This window comes from Bolinopsis microptera, chromosome 2 (genome assembly GCF_026151205.1).
Source record: "Bolinopsis microptera isolate Bmic1 chromosome 2, MBARI_Bmic_1.0, whole genome shotgun sequence".
NCBI lineage: Eukaryota > Metazoa > Ctenophora > Tentaculata > Lobata > Bolinopsidae > Bolinopsis > Bolinopsis microptera.
This window is the reverse complement of record NC_087073.1, coordinates 11,869,790-11,891,509: the sequence shown is the minus strand read 5'-3', so window position 1 is coordinate 11,891,509 and position 21,720 is coordinate 11,869,790. Positions and strand designations below refer to the sequence as shown.

At 40.4% G+C, this 21,720-nt stretch overlaps 1 protein-coding gene across 9 annotated transcripts in view; it reads left to right on the top strand.

Annotated features, from left to right (window-relative positions):
• Positions 1-21,720, top strand: part of LOC134811929 (sodium channel protein type 9 subunit alpha-like) — a 105,906-nt gene that overhangs the window by 74,445 nt on the left and 9,741 nt on the right. Inside the window, exon 1 of one of the 9 annotated variants that reach the window (XM_063819092.1) lies at positions 6,870-7,085. The exons of the other annotated variants lie outside the window; for them this stretch is intronic. Within the exon in view, the coding sequence (XP_063675162.1) occupies positions 6,945-7,085 (141 nt within the window). The 5' untranslated portion in view covers positions 6,870-6,944. Of the gene's footprint in view, positions 1-6,869; positions 7,086-21,720 lie in introns of those variants that run through there. 9 annotated transcript variants of the gene reach the window in all.

Here is a 21,720-nt window from a genome sequence, read left to right as displayed (position 1 = left end):
TATATTTTTCGAAACACATTCTTCTAAGAGTATGTGGCACTCCGCGTTAGTAACGAGGAGTTGTAACGCCGTTACAACTCCTCTGTCTACGTCACGACGTTTCTTTTTAGTAGCTACCTGTGTAGGTCATTTTCGAGACGGTATTTGCTGATTTATCATCACTAAGGGCATATTTTAACAGCCTCTTCTTCAATTATCACTCCAAGTTTAGTTGCAACTATTAGTTTCAATCATAGTAAGATGACCTCTTTCCCTTTTTATTTAGCCTCAATTATTTAGCTATGTGCGATGTCAGTACTGTATCTGCGGAAATGGACAGATCTGGCCTCAGTTTGGTTCTTCTATATTTCTTGGCGATAGCTTTCGACTGTGTGCACCCTGCAAAGCAAAAGCACCGCCAGAGTTCCTAGCGTGTAAATATTATGGTACTTGTTCGATATCTTACACAGTTTTCTTAATGTATGAGTATTTGTACAGAATACAGATATCACTTTCAGTGGACTTCAGTGACGCGTTTTCGCGCCTTTCAGTCGTGAACTTGCACGATTTCTAAAAATGTTAATACAAACTGTCATTTTTAGGTTTAGTTGTAATTTGTGTTCTCCACAGCTGTTGTGAATCAACCAATTCTTGGCTTCTTGACAACAAAAAACTTTATTTCGAATCTTTACCGAGCTTTTTAAAATCCCATTGTTTCCTTTTAATCAAGTTAATAAGGCTGAGCAGTTCTAGGGGCTTGAAGTTCCCTTAAAATACCATCTTCCGTGTCTCTCAGTGTCAAGCCCGAATTTCAAAATTCGATCGACAAGCCCGTAAATATGAACAGCAACATAAGTTAAAAGCTCCTGACACCGTCTGTTTTCTGGCCTGATTTTCATTCCTGTCGGGCACATTTCTCTTTGTTCATACCAGTGCTCCCTCAATTTCATGGAACCTGGATAAATTTGGCATTACCTGTCCCGCTAATACTTTTATCTCTCACCAATATCTGTGTGCCGTGATTTTCTCCTCCGCCCAACATCTGTGAACACTTGTCAGTATTCTTTTATTTTTTCGCGTAACAGCAGGCATTATTATATCACCGCGGTTATAACAGTGACCCTGTTGTCACATCCCACAACCTGCTATATTTGCTAACCCTCGCGTCAAGTTTATAGAGCTGTAGTGTGCGGCCACTCAATTCGTAACTAATTAATATATTTGATAATCAAACAAGCCAGGATACCATTGTCATCTCCCTCGATATCTCTCTCGTATCTCGTGTTATTTGTCAAATACCAATCCTATTGGTGCTCTGTGTCTGTGTACACGTGTTGAGGGGTTTATTATTAGTACTGGATTCCCAGCTGAACAGTACACTTCACCGTACGCCGCTTGTGTTTTGTAATAACGGTTTCCTGCCAATTCTTGAACGGCTGCCCATTTTGCGGTTTTGCAGGACATTTCGCTAATTATACTAAAAATAATTACTGAGATACAGAATCTAAAACTGACAGGTTGACAAATTATATCTGTTTTTGTCGGCATTTATTGTGCACCTCCATTTTACGTCTGTGTGTGTACGTTCACAGTGTCCGTACCGTGTTAGTTGTACTCCCCGTTAGATTATGCACGGGTTAGATTATTTGAATTATTTCTCAACTTGTATTGGTTAACATTTTCTGTTTCTCCGGTACTACAACACATGGACAATAATTATAAAAATAGCTCTCTCTGAATCACACCTCATAATAATGTGGCATACATCGTGTCACACAATTATTCTTACGAGTAGAATAATGTGTATTCCAGCCCTTTTCCTTTCTTCGGCAACACAATGCCATACTTATTATTTATAGTGCTATAACACTAGCTCGGGTATACTGTTGTGCCATGTTTTTTGTTTCTTTGGTTTCGATCATAATAATGTAATGAACAAAATTATGTTTTAATAATATCTTATTCACTCGATCGTTTATCTTATGTTGACTAATAGGGGTCTGTTTCAATCTCTTTAGTATAGTGATTAGTGCTGCTGTACAGGTCTAAACTATGCTTTGATCCTTAAGAACCAGTGCCCCTAATTACTCTCACTTTGTTGATGAATTACCAAGGCTACTAGTTACTAATACGCCAGTCTTTACAGTTCGTTTTGTCGCTAGTTTAGAAGACGTGATAAAAGTACGGGTTCCAGTGTGGATTTGTCTAGGGTTGAATAGTTGACACCTGGATGGTAACAGTGCATACTGTCTGTTATTGACTACTTTTGTCTATGACATGCCTCAGCTTCATCCTGTCTTCCCCCTTTTCGTCCAGGCTGCTTGTTAAGGATTGTTACGAGGTAGTAATTTAGTATCCTGAAGCACATACGAAACTTCTAAATTTTAAATTTCGAATACCAGGTATTGTTAAAAGGTCATGTATTTGGGGAAAAGTAAAACTTATTAAATATTTCCATATTTAAGCTTTTGAGAGTGGGATACTCCCATCTCGTACAACTATTTATAATTATTAGTGCCATTCTCAACCCGCCGTTGTACAACATATCCATGCCGGTTAGTATTATAATATTAATTTCACACTTTCATAAGAAACAAAGCAGTATTTAAGACAATCATAAGGTCAATAAGCATTCCATTAATTCCAACGGTATGAATGAACAAGCTATAGGAATTATGGTATTCAAATAATTTTTGATTTAGATCACATTCTCCAGAACATATTGCACGCTGGTTACATTCGTTTGTGAGTATTATGTTGTGTGATTATGTTGATTGAACTATGCGTTCTCGTTTACGTAATCAATATCATAATGTATGACCTCATTAAAATCATAAGGTATTAAAGTGTGTCTAGTTTTTGACGTTTTCCCATGTTATACATATAAGGTGTAAGACAGTCTAGAAAATATACCTACATATCGTCATAGCCCATTTTCCATTTGCTTCTCGTAACTATTGGACTGAAACGCTTTGTAAAATACGGCCCCGCCTTCAATGACGCAGTACCTTACGCAACTACTTGGTCTTGCTTTACAGCGTGTTATTCAATACTTATAATTGCTCCTAAATATTTTTTTATAGTTAGTATTTACTAAATTTCGAAAGAAAAGGTTCTAAATAATTTTTAAAAATAAACGTTTTAATCTTTTTTCGTCATGACATCTCATCTGAAGTTTGGAGTAGTGGCCATCTCCCACTACTCCCGACATCTCACAGGGAGTATCCAATGTAACGGCTACTAGTTGTACTGTCGACTGCATTGTAATATCTAGCAAAGACATACTCCCTTTTCAGCTGTGATGACAATCGAACATGCCTCCCAATTAACCAGTCCACCTTAAATTATATGGGGCTCAATTATTATACGTTTATTCGACAGGAAGAAAGTGAGGGAGGGAGAGAGGGAGTATCAGTAACCTATATCATTTTCCACATAGAACGTTCCAGCAAATGTTGTCTAGGTAGTTTGTCGTAGTAGTAGCGCAGCTGCAGCAATAAGAGAATAACATACATAACAACACACATAGCTGTGTCGTTGAGAGTCCACTTGATTGTAGTATACTACGAGCTGTAGTAACGTACACAACAATGTGGAGCTTGCCACAGTATTCCCCTACTCCGTACAGTTGTAGTAGTACTGACCGTGTATATTGTACCTCTATATATACCTACACGACGTATCGCTTAATTAATAGTCACCACACGTTTAAAGCGCAGCAGTTCATTGTTTATTAATGGCGGGCTACGTCTAGTTAAACAATATATAATGGTCCTTTGTCAGCTTGTAGTGGGTTTTCAATCTGGTGGTCAGGACCCCATCTCATAGATTACATACACGCGTTTATCATACCAGTTGTTGACGCTAGTTCCGTTATTTAGATTACTTTATACTTTTATAGAGTTGGGTCTTTCATCAGTTTGGTCGAGGTTTATGTCTGATCTAATTCAAAGCTCTGTAGCTTTCAGCTTTGTAGGTTTACTAGAAACAAGATAGTCCGTAACTGGTTACACGAGACCGGTGCTTCATGCTTTCTGCTGATGGCTGGATCGCTATGTTGTGCAGTTTAGTTTCGTTTAAACTTTAACGTAACATTTCCAAACTTGTTTCAGGTGAGCACGGTTAATATCAACGTATGTTTAAATTTAATTGGTGTAGATTTTTCGCGTAGGTTCTAGGTATCAGTATATCCCTTCCCAGAACGGCAAGCCTGTCACCACATTTCGGAAGGAAATAGGCGTTGGTTTCATGTTTGTGAGCCAGTCTTGTTGTCCAGTATGTGCGGCACTGTAACTAGCGTATATTGTACGTCTCTATTCTGGAGCTCGGTGGGTTCCCTCCTCTTAGCCTATAATAATACTCGGATTATATTTATGAGCATGTATCCGGGCAATAGTTAATTTTTCTAGGTATCTCTAGGTAACCTGTAAACAGTAAAACCCAATGTCTTATATTCTGATGATTTAACTCACTCTAGCCGTTCGAGCATTTTCTTTGAAGTTTTTGACCGTCTAAAATGTGACGAAAAGTAGTGATTTTCTGACACGATGACCTACTTCAGAAGACAATATTATGTCAGCACTGAGTTGGTGAGAGATTGAAGTGGATATCCCCACTGGTCCTAGCGTCCGGCTATCACCCATATAAAAAGACAATCAGAGAATGATTGCGATTAACTGTTCAACCTTCCTTGCAGTTTTCGCGTACTTGGCATGCATTACTTACACATTATAGCATTATTACTAAACGCCTTAAATTAATCAGCCGGTCGGCGAGCTAGTGTCGAGGACTTGCAAATTGTTCCACTTTTTATGTACTAGGCTACTTGAGCGTTTATCGTTTTGCGCAGTTCTTCGCTCCACTTTTAGAGAAAGTCTGAGAACAGGTACCATTCACCATGACATACCTTCGGTACCGCATTCCTTCTGTGGAGTTATTAACAAATAATGGTGTACACTGAAAGAAAACTGGCATATTCTTCACGCTCGGTCTTAACTAGGTAGTTAGATACACAGTGTACCACATTAAATCACTAGTCTGCTTCTTCTAATTCGTCGTGTTAACATTCCCTCAATTCTCGTGTTACTGTAGAAGTCAGCTTTACTGCCTTAGTTGCATTGTTAATGGCATGGGTCAAAGCTTGATTCATTGATTTTATTGACCAGATGCTGAAATGCATCTTAAATCTTTAAATCTCGATATCGTTTCTTGCCTCCACAGAGAGAAGTCCGCCCCTTTTGCGGTTTCCTTGTTAATACTAAGCAGTGGTGGTGAGAGTGGAGCGCTGCTTCTTAGTAGCCGGCTACTCTGGTTACAAGTGGCCTGTGAGACGCGAATCGGTGAATCGGTAACATTCAAGCTCAATTCATTTGCGTGTTATTTATTTTATCGAATAGGAAGCATCAAATATGATGGATATTTTTATGTTGCCCCGTCTGCTCAGTATAACTTTCAGGACAAAGTTGCACAATCACTGTCACAAATCAGAATATGAGCAAGTGGCCTCTATGAAACACAAGTAGCCTCTTATGAGACACATAAACGGAGGAAGAGGCAGTCTTGTTTATTAATTGAGTAATCTGTCTTGATCTGATCACATCTCTTTGTGTTCCGTGGAATACATTCATCAAAACTAGTCTCACATCCTACATCAGGCCTATATAGATTAATAGCTTTCTTTTCTAGCACATGATATGATAGGCTGCTACTACACATCGCAATATAAAGAAGTATATATATAAGAAGTGCATCTCTCTCCGATATTAATACTCCGTATAAGCAACATTATATATTATGAGTTTTAGCTTGTGTGATACAGGCCAAGGCTTTTCCTAGTCCGATAAGGTCTGGCCGCGTTACATCACCTCTTACGGATGAATTATTGCAACAGCAAGTTTACTGTTAACAGCTATGCTCCACGCTTTGTGCCTTATTAAGTACATGCGAAGTTAACTGGGAGTCGTGCTTTCCTTCGTTTGTCTCATTGGACACATCTCGCGATTCCCCTTTTCTAGAGATAGAATCAGACAGCCTGCTCATTTTCTTAGCCTATTTTTAATTGTTACAAATTGCCACTCACATTGTAACGCATCAGTATGTATTGTGCTCATCGTGTCGTCCTCTCGTATGGGAAGGTTTTTGTTTCAACCCGAAAACCCTTTGTATAAATGGATGCCACGTTCAATACAAGCATTATTTACCGTTCCTCGAAGATGGTATAATCAGTGCGTATTTGGTTTTGTAGCCAACCAAGCACTCTTTGTTCAGACTCCCGGTGCTCAAACTCGATTTCATTCAGAAATAGATAATGAACTGAATCCAGGCACACCACAACAAAGGACGTCAAAATTAATCCAATTCCAATTATAACATAATAAGATGAATATTTCGATTACGAAAATATTCATTTGTGCTGATAATTAGGTGGTTCATGGCCAGACTCGACCATGTCACCACATCATAACTCCAAAAATGTCGTAATTTAGTCCACTCAACGATCTGCTGACTGGCAGTCTCACTTCACAATTCTGCACTGATGACAGATGTATGAAAAAGGTTGTGTTTAGAAATTATAGATTGCCACCCATCAGCACAGCATGGCCCTTGTACGGAATGCTGTGCTGAATGCTTTGTGGTAACCATACCTTGGCACTCAGTGGATAGTTCAGTGTTGTAATATGCCTATTTTTAGGGACACAAACCATCACTTAGCTAATGTCCAATTTCTATCAGCTCTCCTCCTTCAGATCGAGGAGATGTTTTAAATAAGTGTATCTGTTGTTTCCTTAGCCTGCAGTTGACATATTTTTGTTGCATATTTTGTGCTATTCTCTTACTCTCCCTTTCTCTCTTTCTCTTTAGTTGTCGATTCTAACCACTGCGCTGTACTTTTTTAGCAACCACCCAACTAGAACTCTAAAATGGCGAAACAGAATGCCTCTTAAACTCGCTCCAGACTTTGAATTATGTCAAAGTTCATCAACACAGTTGGCGGCCGACGTGGACGTATAGTCGACGTACCAGATTTAAATCTCTTCGAGAGAAGAGGATGCGCGAAAGGATCTGAAGTTTTTGGGTCCTTTATAGATGAGGAAAAAGATAATGAGGTAAGATTGTGATCGGCATGTATTAATATTAATATTGGCATGTATTTCGTTACTATTCTCTGTAATTCTATTTGATTATCATATGATATTTATTCACACGCAAAAATCGTAAACCTGTCAAGATAGTCATGAATCGGCTAATTTTCGTGAGTCAAAATTTTACTACTAGAAAACTGAAGTCCTATCATAGTTTAGGGTATCTGAACTTTTCGATAACAAGAACCTATGACTTTAACTTGTTTACGCACTGACGACAGCTGCCGGAGAAGAAACTGAAAATTTACTAAACAAGAACCAAATTAACGCTGATATGACGGCTATCAGAATATACGTCTTCAGTGTTACCTCTGATGTTGATATAATTACTCGCGCAAAAAACAATTTTCACTCGCTCAATTTCAATGTTTTGTTGTTGACGCAGTTCAAATTTTAGAGTTCTTCGTCGTATGCGCTAGTGCGCCCTGGTGCTCTGAGAATATGGCCCGTGTAGCATTGCTTGGGCTCATTCCCCGCGCCTCGACCATACCGCCGCGTGCTCTGAGTTACTGCCACCTGCGTAGAGAATTGCTGAGTTATTGGAGAATTACTGCCACCCGCAGGAGAGAAGTTGAAGCGTCACCCAGTCTCGCGCTACCACGTCACCATGTTTATACCGATTACTTGGGTTGTTTTCACTGGCCGGGTCTGTATCAGTGCCTGCACTATTTAGAGTACATAAGTGTGCAAATATAGTGTTCACTGTTCCGCCAAGTACTTATACCCACCTCGGGTATAAAGCTGCAGATATCTGGGGTGTCCTCAACGGATACCAGACATACACATCGCTGAAACTAATCGCTTTGGAGGCTTCTCGTCTTTCTTTTTCTTTTCTATTTGGCAAATTTGTCAACTATGTAAGCCCAGTGGCTGTTCTGTCTTCCCAAAAGGAATTTGCAGACACTGCCACGAGACTTTGTGCTCCGCATAAACCTAAGATTTTAAATACATTCTTACATTAAAGTTGCTAAAAATTACAAAGTTCTAGAATTCTTTCAAGCCCGGTTCGTGTTGTGATGTTGCTGACCAGTAGTTTCTCAAGTAGTTTGGGTAAATGGTAAGCGTGAGCTCATGCCAGCTCGCCCAACTCATGTCAAAAGTTATACTACCACGTTTTATTTATCTTTGTACTTGTCCTCCACTTCCTTTTTTTACAGTTTCAGGATCCATACCTTATCCGATCATTGGAATCTGCCGATTCAACTCACCACAAAGGAGAACTAAGTCTGCCAAGCACCGTAGGAATCATACTTACGCTCGTGTGTGACTCTGACCAATGTTTGGTCTGCCGGTCATCTCACTCCTCCGCAAACTATAGTCCTCCGCAAGCTATTTCGCTGCATCAGTAGCTTTGTTTTGATTCGGGCACGTCACGAACACCAAGCGATCCGACTCACTGTGGCTTCCAGGTGTTAACCTGTAAATAAACCAACTCCGTGTAGTTGTAACCTGTCAGGAAGGCACTTGTCGGGCGTATTTATCATGTTTTCGGGCAGCAGGATGGTTAGAAACAACCACCTGAGACCTCCTGTTTTGGTTGCGGCTCCACGGCAGACATGGTAGCAGCTTCTCATCCACGGAGGATGTGTTTATATTGGGATCTATTAGATCGTGTATGTCTCTCTTCTCGTATCTGCTGCTCGCAATCTAGCCAGGTATTCAGTCAAAACGCATCAGAAGGTTTTGCACGTGAATAACATGGTCAGCAAATCAAGGAATATTAGTTGAAGTGTGCTTGCTCAGTCTACTGTTTAAGTATAAACGACCACAAGAATGAGGTTTTGTGTGACCTCTCCGTGTATCTTTTGTTAGCCACAATTCATCAGTAATTAACTGCATTATTTACCGGCTGATCCTATGAGAAAACTACCACACCATTTCTGTTTCATGAAAAGAGTCTATTGGAGCATAAAAGATAAATGAGAACCGCTCTCATGGTGGCACCTGCCCGTGTTTCACCAACACTACAGCTCTCATGAATATGTTTGGTATGTGGTGAATTTATACCAGACCAGTTACCATTCCCAGTTTAGTAATCACAAAAATTAGTTTCTAACCGTCTCTTCTAATTCTATAGCATAGAAATCGTCTAAGATGGCTGTGAGACCCTACTCAGTTCCCTCTGTTCTGTTCTCTGTACTGTATCTCGTTTAGTGAACTACTGCTCTAGAAAGTGTAATGCACTGTTGTAGTTCTACAACCTGTTCTTGCCAGGTCGGTATGAACAGTCACTCCTTGTGTTTTAACATGGTACATGTTTGAATGAACATACTGTAATCACACATGCCATTGGTAGATTTTATATTTTCTATACAGGTCATTCCTTCAATAAATATATCTGGACGATTAAAATCACGAATTATTTTCATAAATTACTGAACTAAACTTAGTCAGGAATGCAAAACATGCATTACATATCTGAAATGATTGCGAATCTTCCAGAGCGGGAAAAGCCGATTTTGTGAACCTATGACGCTGACAGACCAGCATGATATTACATAACACAGGATATAATAGCCTCTAATAGGTAGAACAACCAAGTAGCCAATACGTGGATACACACCCTGATACGGATGACTGCTGTTAATAAAGGGTATTGGAGGGTGTTAAGTGTCTTACACAAGAGGCCTGAACTACTGGTCATAGTACAATGTTGTTTAACGGACCTTTAAATGCCCAACCTAGGCTCAGAGCTTACTACCGTCTGGAGACTTGGTGAGCACTTGTGTTAAAACTGATAAGGTTTGTACCCTAGGAATTAGGCTCTGGATTAAAAAACCCGAGCCACTAAGTTTCCCGGATTGTGTTGACAATGCACTGGAGTTTCCCCGGGATATCAGTCGGCTCATTGGGCCTCATAGCCCTGATAACAGTATCTCATTGGGCACTGCATGAGCTCAATACACGCGTTTTGTCAAACTGCTAATTTTGCCTTAACATGCCATGGTTATAAAATACCAGGTTAACTGTCAGTTGGCGTATATTCATTATTCCAGTGTCCGGTTAGCAAACTGTATACTTGGCTGGTATGTTGGCGCCAACTTCCGACCTGTGTATCTGCGTCTGCATGGTAGGACTAAGACTCATTCTTTAGTGTTTTCATACCATCTTTACAGTCCTATACAGTATGTGTGTGTGTTCTGCATTCTGCCGCCCTTTCTCAACTCTCTACTATACAGTCTGACGTCAAGCTCTGCATTTACATCAAATTTCTTTGGTCACTTATTGCTACCGACGTCGGTTATCGTTGGCTGAATTGATTGTAAGTTTTGACATACCTTATATAGTGCATTTTTTACAAAAATAAATCCTCTTTTTTTTTGTTCTTGGTACTTGGGACTCTAATACATTTTTGAAAAAAGAAAAAAAATACGAGTTTTAGTGTTTTTTATTCCTGACAATATTGTTCAGCCTTGCTTGCAACCTTGAAGACCATTACCCCACATCATTGGCCATCCACCATCAGAGGATTTGTGTTGTTAGGTTGCCCAGAGAAACATAACGTTACCAACGACATTGGTGCCTCCCCGACACCCTTGCCCGAACTTGTCAGAAGCTTTACTGTGGTCTATTATGCTGATCTCTGAGCGCTGCACGGTGATTATGTAGCCCTGCTATTTACAAAAGATGGTGCTACAGTGGGGGAGCTGGATATTGAGGGGAGCTGGTTGTCACGCCCTCGCTAAATGTCACTCAATGTACTCCAGTATGATGCAAGAGGCCTCAATTGTAGCTTTCAGAGCCCACATGCGTACTATATGCGTACCTATACGCTCGTTTCGTTGAGATTCCGCTATTGTTGCAAACAGTATGCTCAGCTATCTGCATACTAGTATACTACTTTAATTACTCGCTTCAGACATCTTGTGGCACACCACCCAAATCTGGCTAACTTCACATTTGGTCAGCTCGCAAGCTGAGCTGACCAAATATAAATGACATAGCTCCAGCAAATACAGTTAATTCGACGGATCGGAATGATTCGTGTTCTCACTCCGGCTCGATCGGAGCTGTCATAAAGAGTAAAGACGCTACGTCAGAAAACGCGCAGATACTGTATTACTTGTACAATTGGGTTATATTTGTGGAGCTGATACTACTACTCAACTCCACTACTCTATTAGTATTGTATGTGAGAGTGAGTGCTTTATAAAAACACATAGCTGCCAGCTGCTAGCCAGCGCTAAAACAAGGGCAGCGTTTTTCTTGTTCTCAGATTCGTTCAGTAGTTGCGACTTTCATCGCGCTTGATATCTATGATAAGTACATATTTAGTGCTACCCTAATTTCAATTTAATTCAGTATGGGTGACTATTAATTACACCTTTTCAGCCCTATAACTTATAAGTGCACATCTTTACTACCTGTCTCTTTTTTTGAACATTTAAGTTATGTCCTATAAATAACAGGCTTTTGTTTTGCTTTTAGGAAGGACCTAGAATAATCGGCATACTTAGCTGAAGTCTGCTGATAATGATATTTGCTCTTCATGGAAACATATTAAAATACCACGCTGTACCTGCACAGTGCACATAACTGTGAAGCAGGCGACTAAATGGCATCTCTTCTGTCACAATTCCGACATGGAAATATCATACAACGTGCATTGTTTCCCCTATAATTAGCCATGAATATAAATCGGTATCGAAATAACATTCTATCGTACGGCTTCAATCAGTTCTGAGGAACTCCTCTCAAAGTACCACTACCATTATGAGCTGAGTACCGTAACTGCTGGCCGGTGACACAGTAATTAAACATAACGGCTTGTATAAGAAATATCAATAATATGTACTCAGAACCCCCCTCCAATGGAAACTGTAGTAAGTCACCGACAATTTAGAGCCTAGGTCAAATGAACCCCAGCAAGTCGTAACGAGAGACAATTCATTCCAGAAACTATCGTGGCCTTTCTTTGTGTTCCACTAATTGTGGCTCTGCTTGAGCGTTTATAATGTGTCCTGTTCTTATTGTGTCCGCACCACTTCCAACAAAAGTACAAGACTCTTACCGCAACGGTTTAATACAGGTAGACTCTTTTATACTTGAGTTCAGCGCGGTATTTGTAATCATTCCAGCATTTGTCTTCAGGTACGAGCTAATCTACTGCGGTATCGAGTCAAACGGGCTGTGATTTTCTTGTAAATACAGAACTTCTTAGATAAAGGAATTTCATCCATTCTGATTGCTGAATATCTGCGAGACTGGAACATTTGAAACATAAGTAGATGAACCAAGGTTTAGTTCATTATTTGCCATGACTACCATACTATTTAATAGCGCACTCGTGTAACTCAAGTTTAAAATGCATGTCCTTTGTCTTATGTACAGCTGCTGTTATGCAATACTTCAAACAAAGAATCAGTCGATGGAAGTCATCATAAATCTTTGAAAATGATCCATTTAGAGTTTCAGTGTAGCCATGTCAAATCACATATTTTGATGCTGACTCGCTCGTTTTCCTGAAGGCTCACTCACTCCGGACAAGTGCTGACATATAGATCTAGGGTCCCATGTTTCCGCTTTCTGTCAGTTTCACCTGAACATGTCAAACCAGATACATGTGAAGAAGTGTAAAACAACTTTCCCAACGTCACCGTAGATATGGTAGTCATTATTAGCATTGTCTGGCATATTTTACATGGAAATCCGCCCTCCTCCTCCTCCTTCTCCTCCACCGAGAGAGATACACAGTATAAGTGCCTGTAACTGAGTAACCAGGTATCCAGGAAACTGTTTAGCCTGGTAACGTGTAACCATGGTAACCACACCACACCAGGTACGTACCACGAGATCCAGCTTGCATCTCACCATTATCTTGTCAGAGTACTAAACCCTTCCTAGACTCACTGTCAGATCTTTTCCTCCCATAATGGACCACTGTATCAAAAGCCTCGCAATTATCGATTGGCCTGCCAGCCCACGCTGCGGATGTAATATATATGATATAGCGATGCCTATCTATATCGGTTATTGTATTATCATGGCTTGCTGCTGGCTCTTCTGGACGTCCCCAGCGTCGTCACTGCCTCAATTTAATATAATCTCCGATCTGTGATAAATTTGCCGCTGTACCACTAATAACTGCGACGAAGTGGTCCATGTGCTTCTGATTAATCTGATTAAGGAACGCGCCTTCTAGTTGTTGGACCTCCATAACCACCATTGTTTCAATCTGCTGCCCTATTTTTGCTCTATTTTTGCACCTTTTCTGATGATAAGTGGTCTGAACAGATCAGGCACATAACCTTCAGGTTGTTCGCAAATTAGACCGTATAAAAGTGAGCAGCTGATGTCAATATTATATCGGTGGTCGTTTTGCTGCTCTCATTGTGCACAAAACAAGAGCAGGGTGTGTATAATAACCACCTCATCTTAGTACCTCCATTAATTGCCAGGAGGGATCTTGGAGCCGCAAACAACACCCGTCTAAGAGTTTTACCACATCGGAGACCTACACGTACCCTTCGTTATAAGAGAACAACTCCTTACAATTCCTGCAGCAGCTAGCTGATCATTAATTAGGTATCTAATAATAATAACGTCAGCAGATATAATAGTGGTGTACCTGGAGGAGATCTGGTGCTCTTGTTATTAGGACCGGACAGGAATACGGGGTCTTCTAGTTGTACCGCCATTTCCTAGCGGTTACCCTACCCGTTATTGACCCTGTGTTCTCCCCTCCTCTTCTTCTCCGGTGATGTATTGTTAAATCATCAATAAATAGCACAATTGTGGGCACATGGTTTCCGCGACTCAATCCAACCCAATCCTACTGAACCAGGATGTTTTTAAACAATAAAAGCATCCCCGCGAACCGATTAGTTTATAACAATTTTTCAGTTGTAATAATTAGCCATTATAATTTGTTCTGGTCTAATTTACTCGGTATCATCAATAATTTTAATTTTGCGCATAATATGCTAAATTAATGCCATGAAGGTCAGTTATTTGTGTGATGCAACAATTCGTCGGCACGAAATGTAAAATTAGAATGTTAATGTGTATTTCTATTACATTACCTTTATTAATATTATAGTGGCCTAACGGTAGTCGTGTTGGTTCGCGAAGAATTGCGTATCGGCGTGGATAGTCTTTCTTCTGTCGTCTATCGCTTAGCTACTAATTTCACATCTAGTTCAACGATCTGTGTATTTGAAATTCCGCTCAATTATAGATCCCTAATTGATTCGTTGTTTATGATGATCTCACCTAGTAGGAGGCATGCGTTTTAGGAATGATAATTAGCATTAAAGCCATGCAAGTTCAGCTACCCTTGCTCTCTCCACCCACCAAGTATTTGACCTGAGCTTTATCTAAAATTCATCGCTGTGGCCACAGTGCAGCAGCTCCACAAATCAGTTTCTGTCCACAGAGAGTGTATAATGATATATCTCTCTAGGAGAGGTCTATAACCTCGAGCCTACCAGATTGATTTCTGATTTGCTGGCTGCCCGCTCAGCGGCACATGTCAGGCTGACAAGTCAGCAATTAGTGACTATTTGCTTTAACTTCTATGTAGGATGATTTGATTAGAATATGTCGAGCCTGATGATCACCCTATAACCGGTACCCCCAGCACCCAGGCACTGTATTATCCATATTATAGAGATCTCTTAATCGTGTCTCAGCAGCAGCCTGCCAGCCTTTCCATTCTCTTGTTATTCCCACTGATACTCATCAAGGTCTGGAGCGCTCGAGGGTGGAGGTGCTACCAATGTGGTACCACCTCGAGCTAAACTGCTAGATTAAGTACTGCTGTATCTCCAGAGGATCATGAAAATGTCATCCAACTGTCTACACTGTTATTTGTATCAATAGGCGCCTGCTCTTCTAATCGCCATGGTTAGAGAGCGTGTCTGCACGCCAATTAGGGCGGCTTCAATGAGCCTCATCTAAATTACTATTCATACTGAACTTTCTATCACATTTTCTAATAACTAGACTGCCGGAGTCGCACACATCCTCGAAGTCCATTTTTCCACTATTAGGGCGGCTACTGCTGTGAAAAAATAAGCCCTAAAGTGTGATTTGAACATTGCGGACTGTGCTAGGTTATTTTTGTCGGACTTTTTTATTGACAAAGTTCCATCATCACCCGCGTCTGAGTTATATGTGATCGTCATTTTCACGAATATGTATTCTGTGAGAAAGTGTTAATGCAGTTTGTTTTGAGCTCGTGTCTTGTAGGTCCACGTACTGAGGACAACTCCCTCCCTCCCTCCCCAACGCCATCCCTCCCTTCCTCCCTCTTAATCCATCCCTCTTAATCCCTCCCTCTTAATCCCTCCCTCTTAATCCCTCCCTCGGACTCGCCTCATCTTACAGTGGTGACCTCATAATTCATAACCCCTCCACAATAAGGTTACTAATGGAGTTAATGCGCGCGCCCGTGTAGGTTGAAACTGCAAACAAATTACTTCAGACGTGCTCGCTCTCTGTTTCAGGAATAGCCACTAACTGTACGGCGTCCTTACCGATATGTGGCTTATGTGCAGCTTGTAAGTTGTATGTGTGTTTCAATTTCGTGAACTTCTCCAGAATTAGCTTTGTTGTGTTCTCATGGACGCTGTATGTACAATTCATTGATTAGTTCTGCTGATTAATGTTCACGTGCAGTTCCCAACTTGCGACTATAATGTCGTCAGTGCTTTTGTCGAAGGTGTGGTAGTTTATAGAATTGCAGACTGCTGATGAGGTGATTATTGGTGTAAATATAAGTTTTAATGTGTTGTGTGAACGTTAAAGGCGTGGTAAGATCCATTAGTATAATGTTACCAAGTGGGAGGATAAGTTTATACTAGTAAGTAAGCTAAGTAAGAGGGTTATTACTGACTGGTGTTCAAAGGGCGTCCCTTGATTAAGTTGGAGTTCCAAATTTAAAGGAACACATCTGAATTGAAGTGAACGTAATAATCCCAAAAAAGGGATGATTTCAGACTTGGTCGAAAAAACATAAATTAGGGATGGTTTTACTCATTTAGCGGAGAAAAGAGCTAGAGTGTACTAGAGCAGCTGCTGCAGAGTTAGTCGAAATAATAGCTCTGGTCCAGATAAGAAGAAGGGCTGCAGTCGCATTGTCTGAGTGTGGAGTCGCATGTTTTACCAGGAGAACGGTCAGCTGTAGCTACACGGTAGTCAATTAATTCATCCAGGTTTGCATATATTACTACAATTTAGTGAATATTATAATTAATACAGCTGCGGTTAGAGCGGTGTTCTCCTGATGTGTACTTAAGATCCCTCTAATACTGTGTCGTACCCTAATCTCTCCCAGAAGGAAGCTAGCTTTAAACAATTAGGGTCAACTCCTCCTCGGCAATCAGTTAGTTAAGCAAGTTTGTACTTCTCCCCCCATTGGCGGTGTTCCTCACTCTCCGCTCTCTCTTTTCTGGTGCTCCTGCTATAATCAGATTATTGGCAGTTAGTTCAGCGGATTATATCTTACTAAGCTTCAACGAATATAAGGATCTCACGACTATCTCTCTGTTTTATCAGCTGAATGAGCTTGTATGTACGTGCCCAAATGACCCACCTTCTGGCCGTTAGCGTTAGTAATTGGATTTAGCTGTAAAGATAAAGTAGTAATGTTTCTGCCATTAGCCCTGAAGTGTACTTAAAGCTGATTATTGTTAAGTTAGAGTTGCTCGAGAGTCGGAGTTAAACACAGTAAATATAACCATTATTCTCTTCTTCTGCTCTCAACTTAGAGATTTAATAATTGTAGTCGGTAGCTTGTCAGAAGTCGTGCAAGCTTCTTGGACCTGGACCTTTCTCTGCCGGTCCCGGCCCAGCCGAGAGAACGGCCTACTTATCACCATTGTTACAGACTGTCCGTGTCTTTTTCTCATTCAAGTACAAGACCTGAGTCGCACATGATGCTTGCTCAAGTGGATGTATTTCATAAAGCTAGTACACTACTAAGCAGCACTTTTTGATGCGGACCCTTTGGTTTCAGCTCAAGTAGGATTCATGTATTTTCACTTAACAACAGCTTATTATTCGACTTTTAGACGCACTTTACACTACTGACAAGCAGTGCATATTACCGTATTGTTTTGTTAAAAGTGTGAACGCTCTGCAAGCCACCTCCTTCACGAATACAATCGAAAGTGTGACTAGTTCAGTTTTCTAGTTGTGTAACCGGTATCAGTTTCAGACGGAGTTGGCAGCGGTTATTCTCTCTGATTATGCTTTTTCTTGGCCTCATGTAACCGTTAGCTGATCATTTTCCCTGAGGTTTTACTTTATTCGGTTCAGTTGTTACTGTGCCCCTTGTCCACATGTGAGAGCCAGCAGCCACGTTGTGTCCCTTGTTGGATCCAGGTGGCCCTTTTTTGTGTATCTTATCGTGCTTTTACCGTTACTATTCGACTAGATTCGTCCACTTTTCACCGTGCTGTAACTTTTCGACTTGATGAGTCCTTTCTACCGTACTGTAATTATTTGACGCTATTTAGCGTGAGTCTCTTAAGTCCCACTATTCAACTAGATCCTTTTTACTAATCACCTCGTGATTTTCACTGCCGCCCTCAATCTGCTAACTAATAGGACTGGTCAATAAAGTGACCTGGAGGCCCTCTGCTTGCGGGATTGTAAGGGCCATATAATATACGTCAAACTTTCCTCTCTCCTGTATCAAGTACGAATACGTTTGTCAACTCAGCTGGTAATTTTTTGTGTCCAAGTTGCAGCGTTGTGCAACTGTAGAACTTAATAAAACGAAACAATTAACTTACAGTTAGGAAAATGTCATTATTCTTATATTATTATAATTTATAGTTACTCTATTAACCCTTATTTAATTGTGTGTTTACATAATCTAAGAAATTATCATCTTTAGTTTAATAATTCGTTTGCAGTTTCTTTTCATCTTTAATTATAAACTTTGCTAGGAGAGCCCCTGTGACATCGACAATACATATCTCCTAATTCTATCCATTTTTGATGTAAGTTGGTTATAAATAGATAGTTGTCAAATTTATCTTTTAATTTGACATTTTATCTCTGTGATAAGGCCCACATCCCTCCTAACTTCGCACCAGTTAAGATAATGACCAATGATCGGCGTTAACTGGATCTGTTTACCCTTGTTACAATTGAGCGGGTATCTTCCCTCGTGGTTGCACGCATACCCAACTACACCCGACAAATTAAGTTGTATATAGCGCGTACGTTTCACAATCGGTCTGTTTAATTCTTATGCTGCATTAATTGCCCATATTATTTTATTTTATGTCATAAATCTTGGAGTATTATATACGAGTTATATATCTGCCTTCAATCTCGTTCGTTGTACACAATGCCAGCCTCATGATGGAGTACATTTGCTTCTGGTTGCATTATTACACATTTTGTCTCACGACTCCTCTGTCTCGATCCCTCAATACCACCGCACCGACCCAATTACCGCCAGTTTTACGGAACCTATGAATTCTCATTAGTTCATTCTCACAGTGTGTCAACAAATAATGAGTTTGTTGGGAGTCTGAAACCAGCTCTATGGTACTGTAATCAGTAATGATAAGAGTTGAACTGAACAACACATCAGCTAACTGATAACAATTGTAGCCGCTGTGCGTCATCTCCATGTCATGTCTCCCGCTGCGTACTATTATATATAGTTTTGTGAGTGCAAGTTAAATAGCCGTGTATAACTATAATGGAGATTTCTAATTCGTGACGTCACAGAAGGACAGGGTGTAGCTTTATGTTCGTGATGTTGTTAGTCACCGCCCATCACATAGAGTTCCTCTACTGATTGGCAGGCGGTGGCTGAAAGGAGTCGGGACTTAGGGTAAGATTTCGTCATTGACCATAGTACAATCTGGATAGTAGATTGAAGCTATATTGATATACTCAAAAACTGTGCGGCTATTTTATAGCATATAATATGCAAACACTCGCATTATTCCTCATCTGACATGTTGTAGGTTGCAACCAAATTGTAATTCGGAGGCAATAAAAAATTAATTATAAGTTGATCAGCACTTACAAAGATTAAGCTGTAAACATTAATTACTAGTGTTAGCCGTAGCGGACTCACGGAGAGGTCGCTCCGCAGTGTAGTTGTCAGAATAGAGAGTTGCCGAGAGTATCCACCCCCTGCCGAGAGTTCAACCCTCATTCTCCCACCTTCCAGTCGTATCTGAACACTCAGTGCATATTGTGATACATCGTATGTGGTGATGGTGATGACGGTGACAGTCATGATGGTCGAGATGGGAGCTGTTTGGATTAGTGTCGTGCTGCTGAGTTACCCCCCTTCTCCACGTTGATGTAGTCGTCACTGCAGGCGAGTAACCAGGGCCATGTAGTGTGAACACCTGGCCTGTTTACACCTGCCATGCACCAGTTAATTTTCCGATGTCATGATTTCTACGTGGGGCTTTTCCGAGTAAAAAGAACTTTCTTACATTTCCACCCACGGGCCTGCACGCCTTTTTCCGCTTACATAATATTTATTTCCTTGAAGCGTCCTAAAGCGCCTAACCATAATAGATCTTGCGGTTAAAAAATTCCGGCTCCAATTTTGCCAGGGATTATTTGACAAAGGGATATGGTATTATGGTAAGTGGCAGTAACCGATCTTATTGTTGGCTCCCCGTTATCAATCAGTACATCATTTGTAGTTTTAGTTATAGCTGGTGGTAGACGGTGTTAGTGTTGAACGTCATAAACATTTTAAGCGGAATATCGTAGCCAGCTTTTATTGCTTTCGTTCACAAATTGTTTTCAATGAAATTCGTTGACAGTGCCAATGTGTTTGACCGTAAAAATCATTAACACCTTTTTTATTTTTATCCACCACAAAGCTTATAACTTTACAATTTGGAAAAGATTTCTGGCTGCCTATCGTAAAAACTGGTTGTGGAACTTATTAAGTTATAAAGCTTGTACTATCCGTGATCACTGATCATCGGAAATGGTTTTTTTCTGTGCGCTCCTCCGACCCTTAACAATCATCCATATTGAACACGAACATCTCTGGAGGTAATTAAATTATTACCTCCACAAACTAAACTTGCACATGGATATTGGATACACATGCACATTGCACATGCACATGAAGTCTCCCATCTCTCTCAACTGTTAAACTCAGTTTATTTAAGTCTCCTCACAGTTAATTCCATGATTTCTGGATTGTTATCAGCACACCATTCGTGAGCATGCAAGAAACACCTGGCGTACAGTTAACCAAGAGCTTTGTCTTATATTATACAATGCTCCACATTATTTCTTTTGTATTTTTATTTGCTGGTATTTTCATTTTGTATTAGTATTGTCTTGGGATAATGGAATATGAGGGACGCACCAATGCGTTTCTCCCCTTTGTAGGTGCTATATAAGTACAGTCAGCCGGTAGAACTGTTTTAGGCCAGCAGTTTCGAGCTTTTTCTTTTCAGTTCTACCCGGTTTCTATATCCCTGTATGGCGTTCAGCCCTGAGGACGACAAGTGCATGTCGTCATTTTAACAATATCTGTCACGAAACTGACCTTCTTAGACCTGGGATCCGATGAACACCGACTGTAACTTGTTCCAAGTTGACGGGAGTTACTGAATTGTTATTTGTTTTTTTCAGGCTGTACTCTAGCTGCCGCGTCTTAGGTCATTGGTTTGGATTCATTGAGCCAAATCTTTGGGCTGGTACAAGAGAATGATTAACCTTAGCTGCAGGGTTGCACAACTTTATCATCTGTTGAGTTTATAGTTAGTGGAGTTTTAAACCTGACAGTAAATTTTCATGCTGACACTTGACAGTGATGACTAGCTGTGCCGGGGTGACTCTGCCTCTGAATACCAAATTATTTGCATCAATTGATTATAGGCTCTTGTCGGTTTACTTTGTAAATCGTACTTTTGCCGACTGTCTATTGTTCAGCTTTTAATATGAATTAAAAATGTATCTAGAAGTAGCAGTGCGAATTCGGGAGTGTGAAATGCTCTCAGACAATACGATAACTTGTCCAGGTATATTGTTTGCCGGCACGGTACTCTCGTGGTTCTAAGAATGCATGATAGTATTCGGTGATGCCACATAATCGTATAGTCCTCTCTCCCCTGTCTCTCTCTCTCTCTCTCTCTCTCTCTCTCTCTCTCCATCTCTCTCTCTCCTCCTTTCTCTGTCTCGTTATAACCATATTATCTATTTTGTTCCATTTCTTTTAGTTTTGGTGTATCACTATTGGACATGGATCTATTGTATCATTATCAGTCTGTTATACTGTGTACATTTCATTCGAGAACAATTATCGGTAATGGAGATCATGTATACGGCTGATGGCCTCATTTGCCACATGTCTCTATTCTCATTTGCTTCTCTCTTACTGGTTCACGTAGATAATTTTTTTAATGAACTTAAAATTTCCAACTATGTTAATTTAACGCATAAAAGCACTGAAGCTCGTTTCTGACTTAAGTTGAGCGTATTTTGTGTTAGTTTGAGAGTGTTGAATACCAGCTGTATATTTCTCTACTTGTTGTCCAGCTAGAGATAGGCTAGTATGAGGGTATTTACCCTGCACGCACAGATTAGTCAAGGTATCGATTATGTTGCACTGGGCGGATGATTAAAGTACCGTCACTTGGAAACCAGG